At 43.9% G+C, this 9,966-nt stretch overlaps 1 protein-coding gene across 1 annotated transcript in view; it reads right to left on the bottom strand.

Moving 5' to 3' along the window:
- Nucleotides 1–261: 261 nt before the first annotated feature.
- Nucleotides 262–9,966, bottom strand: part of mcoln1a (mucolipin TRP cation channel 1a) — a 74,812-nt gene continuing 65,107 nt past the window's right edge. Inside the window, exon 14 of the mRNA XM_073069161.1 lies at nucleotides 262–2,619. Within this exon, the coding sequence (XP_072925262.1) occupies nucleotides 2,583–2,619 (37 nt within the window). The 3' untranslated portion in view covers nucleotides 262–2,582. The remainder of the gene's footprint in view (nucleotides 2,620–9,966) is intronic.

Below are 9,966 nucleotides of genomic sequence, written 5' to 3'. Positions count from 1 at the left end.
CTTATCCATTATTTCATCTTCAAACAATTCCAGAAAGTTTCACAACCATTCCGTTTCATAAAACCATGTTAAACCTTTCGTTCAAAGTTCTGAGTAAACTTACTATGAAAGTATGAAAAACCACCCCAACAGAGCACACACACAACCAACGTAGAAAAGACAACTATAGTTTTCTCAATGCCCTATTACACCCAAACATCACCTCTCATTATTGATAACAATGAACCAAGAACAAAGGCTACAATAAAAAGACAAACAAGATAAAAACACAAGCGTTGATTTATTAGTTGTGCATCCAGGAAATCAAAGCACAATTTAGGAAATTGTTGCATTAACCTTCAATTTCTGGATTTTTGAACAACATAGAGAACACACAACCATAAGAGTGCAGTTCCAATGCAACCTGCAGAGTTCTCCAGACTATTCAAACCTGAGATGATGCTCTTGCAGAATAAAGCATCAAAATATATAAATTAGATTTCCAGAATGATCCATATTGAGAAAGTTCCCTCGACACAATTTATCACTTGTACATGAACACTAGCTATCAAAAATATGGCAAGAGAGACACTCATGTCAAACAGAACTGTGCATAAAACATCAGAACCACAACTGAGGGGTGAGATATGGACCGATTCCCCATCATGAGACACAGTCAAACGAGAGGTTAATGAATCTTCCCAGTCTCTGGACTCCCCTGTCACTTAAAGACCATTTATGACAGGTATTTTTACTCCTTTTGCTGGATAAGAGATCAGAATGTATTTGTGTCACTGCAGGCTTCATTGTTTGCAATGTGTGCTGCCACTGTTGTAATGTAGAAAACAGTACCCACAACTGTATAACTGTGGCAGGTAGTGTGAGAACAAGCTGTTGTCAGTGACAAAAGGTACAGCCTGGAAGTGGGTTTTGAAGGAGAGGGTCAGAGAGGGTAAACGGGAGGTTGTAGAGGGGTGAGGGAAAGGAATAGAGGAGGGAAAGGTGAGGGGGGTTAGGTCGATGTCTTTAACATTGTTCAGCATCCCCCTTGTTCTCTCTCCTTTCCGTGTTTCCTGTTGGTTGTAAGATTGCCAGGCTTTGAAGTTACAGTTAGAGCCTCACACCACAACACAAGTACTGAACAGACTGTAATCAGACTAAACATCAGGAGTTGAAATATCATCTTCAAAATATTCTTTAAAAACAATTTTTTTTGTTTAAGAAGGTAAATGAAATTTTCAGCAACTTCATTATCATTGGGGGCACATTCGCAAATACCAGCTGAAGAGAGCTCTGTTGCAAACCAAACCCTTAGTTAAACCTTTGATAAAAAGAGAAGGACCTTTCCCCTGAAAACTGCGACAGTCCCGAAGTAAGAGCACCTGGGCACAGCGTCAAAACCAGGTAATGACAGGCTAAGACAGTGGAAAGGTGAAAAATCCCCTTTGATGACACTGTCCTAACCAACCAGAATGAAAATGATTAGATTATACACTCACCAGTAATGCCAAAGGCCACATGGGTATAAACGATGGGGATTACTTTAGTTCACTTGAGGAGAACTGGGGATGAAGTAGGGGTGAACTAAGGGTTTGTGAACCCTGGAACAGACTGTGTGCAGTTTGCTGTAAGGTAATATTTTTGATAGTTCACAAGTCCTGCCCCACACACTATTGGCTGGACAAACAGTGGAACAGATTCCGAAGGCAGCCAACAAACTGCTTTTCTCAAAGTATTTTTTACAGCTTGCACAATAAAACTGTGGGACAGTCCACTCAACATCTAAACTTATGGGTCATTAAATCAACAGGCAAACACTACCACACCTTCAGCTCTCTTCACTTCCGGCCTTGGGCTACAGTGCAAAACATTCATCAGTTTGACACTGGGACTAAAGGTTACATTTTAAGAAAATACACACAACTTTATACTTGCTTGAATTTAGGTCTAAGTTACAGGTTTTATGGAACCAGGTGAGTAAACCAAACTCAGATGCAAATCAGCTAGTGTTTGAACAGTAGATGATGCAAAATATTTTGCATTCAGACCATTAAACTCAGATCACTACCAGTCTCCAGTTTAGTTCTCTCCCATTTGCCAATTTGCTGATTCAGTTCATCGACACAGCTGAAAGCAAGAAAACAGCCAGCACAGGAAACACAAAGCCCCAGCTGTGTCATATTTACTGATTCTCCAGTAAATCAGGACATCATTGAGAGCTCCTGTCATGATTCTAGCCCATGCAACGATTGGGAGTACTGGCTCTTATTGTGCTTGAGTACTGTTAGAGATGAAGTGGAAAAGTGCCAGGAGGACTTCAATGTCTCCAGCTCAACTTCAAGATCATGAGCATGATTGTTTCTCAAGTAGTGTTCCCGTCAAACCAATATATACACAAAATATCTAGTGGTCCCCTGTACAATAAATATATTTGTCATTTTATGTGGAATTTGATCCCAGCTCATAAAGCTCCTTCATGGAGACGTCCCTGGTATCACCACAAAGCAGCCAGGCCATGGTCTTCCCAACATTCAGCGCCTGCTTGAAGGATTTTAATTCTAATGCATTCTGACAGCCGGAATCACAAGTAGCATCTATTGGGGTCAGTTTACCAAGAGGGCCTCTTCATAGGTAGTCATTCTGTGGGGGAGATGGATCTGGATTAGATTTTGCTGAACAACAATTCAGAGAACAATGTAATGACTCTCATACCATCTCACCCACCTCTACACTGAGGTGGATCAGAGGGACCTTACATGAATGGAATGGATGCAGACACAGTGACATGGAATGCATTCCAAGTTTAGCCATTCTACCTGGCCATTTAACAGGTCGCTGTTCATTAATTCCATTCAGGAGGGACAGGGCTAGGCTCAGATCCAGTATTAATTAACACCATCTCAGAGAACAGAATACTAATACACACAAAACCTCAAAAGATCGTAAGATAGAGGAGCAGAATTGTGCCACTTGGTCCACCGAGTCTACTCCACCATTCCATCTCGACTGATTTATTATCCCTTCAACGCCATTCTCCATTAACCTTTTGATTAATCAAGACCTCGCAACCTCTGCCTTAAATGTACCCAATGACTTGTCCTCCACAGTTGTCTGTGGCAATGAATTTCACAGATTCGCCATCCTCTGGCTGAAGAATGTTTTCCTCATCTCTGTTTTAAATGGACACCCCTTAATTCTGAGTTTGTGCCCCCTGGTCCTGGACTCCCCCACTATCAGAAACATCCTCTCTACATTCATTCTATCTAGGCCTTTCAATATACAATAGTTTTCAATGAGATTCTACCCCCATTCTTCTAAACTCCAGCGAGTACAGGCCCAGAGCCAAACGCTCCTTATCTTAACCTTTTATTCCTGGGATCCTCCTCGTGAACTCCTCTGGATCCTCCACATCTTTTCTTGGACAAGGGGCCCAAAACTGCTCACAATACTCCCAGGAGTTTGATCAATACCAGATAAAGCTTCAGCATTACATCCTTGCTTTTGTATTCTAGTCCTACCAAAATGATGCTAACATTGCTCTTGCCTCACTAACACCAACTCAACCAGGAAATTAACCCCTAAGGAATTCTGCACAAGAACTCGCAAGTCCATCTGCAGCTTTTCTAAGTTGCCTTCTGTTAGTTTTTAAAAAGCTCCTCAATCCTCTACCTTCCACTAAATTTTGCTGTATTATATGCCCTCTCTTTTGCTTTTATGCTGTCTTTGACGCCTCCTGTCAGCCACGGTTACCTCATCCTTCCCTTTAGAACACGACTTCATCTTTGGGATGCATTTTCCTGCGCCTTCTGAATTGTTCCCAGAAAGTCCAGCCATTGCTGTTCTGCTGCCATCCCTGCTAATTACCCTTGCAATCAACTTTGGTCAGCTCTTCTTTCATGCCTCTGTAATTCCCTTTACTCTACTGCAATACTGATACATCCAATTTTAGCTTGTCCTTCTCAAACTGCAGGGAAAATTCTATCATATTATGATCAGTCTCCTTAAAGTTCCTTTACTTTAAGCTCTCTAATCAACTCTGAGTCATTACATCACACCTAGTCCAGAAGTGCCATTCCCCAGTGAGTCCAAGCACAAGTTGCTCTAAAAAGCCATCTTGTAGGCATTCTACAAATTCCCTCTCTTGGGATCCAGCATCAACCTGATTTTCATGCCTTTTCTACCTCCTATTGTAACTTGTACCTCACATCCTGGCTACTGTTTGGAGACCTGTATACAACTCTCATTAGGGTCTTTTTTACCATTACCCTTTCTTAACCCTATCCACAACTATTCTACATCTTCTGATCCTACATCACCTCTTTCTAAGGATTTGACTTCGTTTTCTTTAAACCAATAACGTCACCCCACCTCCTCTGCCTACCTGCCTTTTGAAATAATGTGTATCCTCGGATGTTAAGCTCTCAACTATGATCTTCCTTCAGTCACAACTCAGAAATGCCCACATCAGACTGTGTGGATTTAAATATATCATCAGAGCTTGAGAAAGAGAGGATTCGTGGGCTTCTTCAGTTTTTTTCAAACAGCCAACCAATTGGGAGTGGAGGAGCAGAAGACAGCCGGTCAGCTAGCGCACTATGAAAGAAGTTTCGTCTAGCGAAGCGGCCATCGTTGGAGTGGACTGAGTCAGAGTGGGATGGCTTTGGCTCAACAGGCTTCAGCGTGAACAGGCAGAGGCGAGGGTAGGTTCCGCGAAGTTGCTGTTGTCTTTCTCATTCAATTTCTTTTTTAACTAGTAAGTTTAGAGAATGTCAGGCAGGATGTTGGAATGCTCCTCTTGCAGGATGTGGGAAATCAGGGAGACCTCCGGTGTCCCTGACAACAACACCTGCCAGAAGTGCATCCAGCTGCAGCTCCTAAAAAACCACATTAGGAAACTGGAGCAGGAGCTGGATGACCTCCAGATCACTTGGGAGAATGAGGAGTTTAGATAGTAGTTTCAGGAAGGTAGCTACGCCAAAGCAGCAGGGCACAGGTAATTGGGTTACCGTCAGGCGAGGGAAGGGGAAAGGGCAGGCAGAGCAGGGTTCCCCTGTGGCCATTTCCCTCAACAACAAGTATACCGATTTGGATACTGTTGTGGGGGATAACTTAACTGGGACAAGCTGCGGCAGCCGGATCTCTGGCAGTGAGTCTGGTTCTGCAGTGCAGAAGGGAAGGTGGAGGAAGAGAGTGGCAGTGATAGGGGACTCGATAGTTAGAGGTACAGACAGGAGGTTCTGTGGTCATGACAGAGACTCCCGGATGATTTGTTGCCTCCCAGGTGTCAGGGTCAGGGATATCTCTGATCACGTGCACAGCATTCTTAAGTGGGAGGGTGAGCAGCCAGATGTCATGGTACACATCAGTACCACTGACGTAGGAAGAAAGAGTGAGGAGGTCCTGAAGAATGAGTATAGAGAGCTTGGTAGGAAGTTAAAAAGCAGGACTTCGAGGGTAGTAATCTCAGGATTGCTACCTGTGCCACATGCCAGTGGGGGTAAGTGTAGGGTTCTCTGGAGGATGAACACGTGGCTGAGGAACTGGTGCAGGTGGCAGGGTTTCAGATTTCAGGATCATTGGGACCTGTACAAGAGAGACAGATTACACCTGAACTACAAGGGGACCAATATCCTTGCAGGGAGGTTTGCTAGTGCTGTTGGGGAGGGTTTAAACTAGATTTGCAGGGGGATGGGAAGCAGAGTACCAGAGCAGATAGTGGAGCAGAGGTGAAAATAAATGTTAAAAGTTCATGCAAAGTCAGAAATAGAAGGGTTGTGTGTGGTGGTAATAATCTTCTGAGGTGTGTCTATTTCAATGCGAGGAATATCGTGGGGAAGGCAGATGAACTGAGGGTGTAGATTGACACGTGGAATTATGACATTGTAGCCATTAGTGAAACTTGGCTACAGGAGGGGCAGGACTGGCAGCTTAATGTTTCAGGGTTCCGATGTTTCAGACATGATAGAGGCAGAGGGGTGAAGGGTGCGGAGTGACATTGCTAGTCAGGGAAAATGTTACAGCAGTGCTTAGGCAGGACAGATGAGAGGGCTTGTCTACTAAGGCCAAATGGGTGGAGCTGAGAAACAGGAAAAGTATGACCACATTAATGGGGTTGTATTATAGACCACCCAATAGTCAGCAAGAATTGGAGGAGCAAATCTGCAGAGAGATAGCAGACAAATGCAGGAAACAAAGTTGTGATAGTTGGGGGTTTCAATTTTCCACGTATTGATTGGGACTCCCATACTGTTATAGGTCTAGACAGGTTAGAGTTTGTAAAATGTGTTCGTGAAAGTTTGGGTGCAGAGTTTGTATGTTCCTGTCAGGATTAAAGGCAAAGTGAATAAGAATAAGGAACTTGGTTTTTAAGGGATATTGGAAATCTGATAAAGAAGAGGAGAGAGATGTATGACAGGTATAGGCAACAAGGAGCAAATAAGGTGCTTGAGGAGTATAAAAAGTGCAAGAAAATACTTAAGAAAGAAATCAGGAGGGCTAAAAGAAGACATGAAGTAGCTTTGGCAGTCAAGGTGAAGGATAATCCAAAGAGCTTCTACAGGTATATTAAGAGCAAAAGGATAGTAAGGGATAAAATTGGTCCTCTTGAAGATCAGCGTGGTTGGCTATGTACGGAACCAAAAGAAATGGGGGAGATCTTAAATGGGTTTTTTGCATCTGCATTTACTAAGGAAACCGGCAAGGAGTCTATGGAAATAAGGCAAACAGCTAGTGAGATCATGGAACCTATACAGATTGAAGAGAAGGAGGTGCTTGCTGTCTTGAGGCAAATCAGAGTAAATAAATCCCCAGGACCTGACAGAGTATTCCCTCGGATCTTGAAGGAGACTAGTGTTGAAATTGCAGGGGCCCTGGCAGATATATTTAAAATGTCAGTATCCACAGGTGAGGTGTCGGAGGATTGGAGGATAGCTCATGTTGTTCCATTGTTTAAAAAAGGCTTTAAAAGTAATTCGGGAATTATAGGCCGGTAAATTTGACATCAGTAGTAGGTAAATTATTGGAAAGAGTACTAAGAGATAGAATCTACAAGTATTTGGATAGGCAGGGACTTATTAGGGAGAGTTAACATGGCTTTGTGTGTGGTAGGTTATGTTTAACCAATCTATTAGTGTTTTTCGAGGAGGTTACCAGGAAAGTGGATGAAGGGAATGCAGTGGATGTTGTCTAAATGGACTTCAGCAAGGCCTTTAACAAGGTTCCGCATGGGAGGTTAGTTAGGAAGATTCAGTCACTAGGTGTACATGGTGAGGTGGTAAATTGGATTAGACATTGGATCAATGGGAGAAGCCAGAGAGTGATAGTGGAGGATTGCTTTTCTGAGTGGAGGGCAGTGACTAGTGGTGTGCCACAGGGAAATGGGTCCATTGTTACTTGTCATCTATATCAATGACCTGGATGATAATGTGGTAAACTGGATCAGCAAATTTGCTGATGATACAAAGATTGGAAGTGTAGTGGACAGTGAGGAAGGTTTTCAAAGCTTGCAGAGGGATTTGGACCAGCTGGAAAAATGAGCTGACAAATGCCAGATGGAGTTTAATGCAGACAAGTGTGAGGTATTGCACTTTGGAAGGACAAACCAAGGTAGAACATACAAGGTAAATGGTAGGGCACTGAGGAGTGCAGTAGAACAGAGAGATCTGGGAATACTCATACATAATTCCCTAAAAGTGGCATCACAGGTAGGGTCGTAAAGAGAGCTTTTGGCACATTGGACTTTATAAATCAAAGTATTGAGTATAAGAGTTGGAATATTAAGGTGAGGTTGTATAAGACATTGGTGAGGCTGAATTTGGAGTATTGTGTGCAGTTTTGGTCACCTACTTACAGGAAGGATATTAATACGGTTGAAAGAGTCCAGAGAAGGTTTACAAGGATGTTGCCGGGACTTGAGAAACTGTGTTACAGAGAAAGGTTGAATAAGTTAGAACTTTATTACCTGGAGCGTAGAAGAATGAGGGGAGACTTGATGAAGGTGTATAAAATTATGATGGGTATAGATAGAGTGAATGCAAGCAGGCTTTCTCCACTGAGGCTAGGGGAGAAAAACAACCAGAGGACATGGGTTAAGGGTGAAAAGGGAAAAGTTTAAAGGGAACATTAGGGGGAGCTTCTTCACACAGAGAGTAGTGGGAGTGTGGAATGGTCTGCCAGTTGAAGTGGTGAATGCAGGCTCACTTTTAACATTTAAGAAAAACTTGCGATAGGTACATGGATGAGAGGGGTATGGAGGGATATGGTCTAGGTCAGTGGAACTAGGCAGAAAAATGGTTCGGCACAGCCAAGAGGGGCCATAAGGCCTGTTTCTGTGCTGTAATGTTTTATGATTCTACTTGCAGACCTGTATACATCACCCTTTTTGATTTTGCCCCCCTGTTAAGACTTTAACTCATCCCACTGACTGTAATTTTCCTTTATCATCTGCCTGGCCTCCCTCACAGTCTCGCTACACACTGCATCTTGTTGTATACCAACACCAACACTCTGGCTGAGAAAGCCACATGGGAGAAGTCCATCCATCATTCCCTCCTGTAGGGAGGCATCCAAAGACTTGGGACTTCCCCAACACATGGGCACAGTGGGCCTGGGATCAAACTCACCCAGTCACCACCAGGTATATCAGGTAGAGGGGCGTGGGACTCTCCACCCCCACCTCTACACATGGGCACAGTGGGCCTGGGATCAAACTCACCCAGTCACCACCAGGTATATCAGGTAGAGGGGCCTGGGACTCTCCACCCCCACCTCTACACATGGGCACAGTGGGCCTGGGATCAAACTCACCCAGTCACCACCAGGTATATCAGGTAGAGGGGCCTGGGACTCTTCACCCCCACCTCTACACATGGGCACAGTGGGCCTGGGATCAAACTCACCCAGTCACCACCAGGTATATCAGGTAGAGGGGCCTGGGACTCTTCACCCCCACCTCTACACATGGGCACAATGGCTAGGGTATAACCTCCAACAATGTGCATTTCCTCAGCCTTTCCAGGACAATACAACAAGAGATGGCAGAACAGGGAGAGGGAATAGAGACAGGGAACCAGAGGATGGTCCAATGAGCATGCTAGAATGGGGCAGAGGACAGAACTCAGAAAGGTGGCTAATGCAAGCAGAGAGGAGCAAAGGATGAGCCAAAGTCCTAAAGTAACAATGGGACGAGGCTGTGGAGCCCAAAATTAGGTTGAGAAGATGAAAATTACTAGGTGCAAAACAAGAAAACCTATCAGGCCTACAGTTGTATGAGCGATCAGGAACGCAGTGACTCCAGTTCAATCCTCCATGATGGTCCAAGCCCGTCCACTCAACAGTTCAAGTATGACCCTGTCACACTACATCTGGGCTGGCCAAAAAGTGATCTCCATCCCCTGGCAGGTTCACCATCAAGAATCACTGCCATTAAGTGGTGCCAAGCAAACCGCATGGGTGGGAAAAGTACGTTGCCAAAAAGGAACAGCTTGATGGAAAGGGCAAAGGAAAGAAGGTAATGACAACTGCAGATGCTGCAAGTCTGAGGTAGAAACAAAATACTGGAAACACTTGGCCAGCCAGATAGCATCTATGGAAGGAGACAGAATTAACGTTAAGTACATTGATTAGCTCTGAGAAAAGTCCTCAGACTGGAAGTGGTAACCCTATTTATTCCTATACGGTCTGCCTTATTTGCCAAGTGCATTCATCATTTCCTCTTTCTACCTATGCAAGGAGTGCTCGACCATAAGACACAGGATCATAATTAGACCATTCTGCCCATTGAGTCTGTTCCACCATTCGATCATGGCTAATTATTTCCCCTCTCAAATTTATTCTTCTGTCTCCTCCCCATTACCTTTGATGCTGCTACTGATCAAGAATCTCTGCTTTAAATATACCAAATGAATTGGCCTCTACTGCCATCTGTGGCAATGAATTCCACAGTTTCACTATCCTCTGGCCAAAGAAATTCCTCATCTCTATTCTAAA

Source organism: Hemitrygon akajei, chromosome 16 (assembly GCF_048418815.1).
Source record: "Hemitrygon akajei chromosome 16, sHemAka1.3, whole genome shotgun sequence".
Classification (NCBI taxonomy): Eukaryota; Metazoa; Chordata; class Chondrichthyes; order Myliobatiformes; family Dasyatidae; genus Hemitrygon; species Hemitrygon akajei.
The sequence above is the reverse complement of the archived record's forward strand: the minus strand, read 5'-3'. Positions and strand labels throughout refer to the sequence as shown.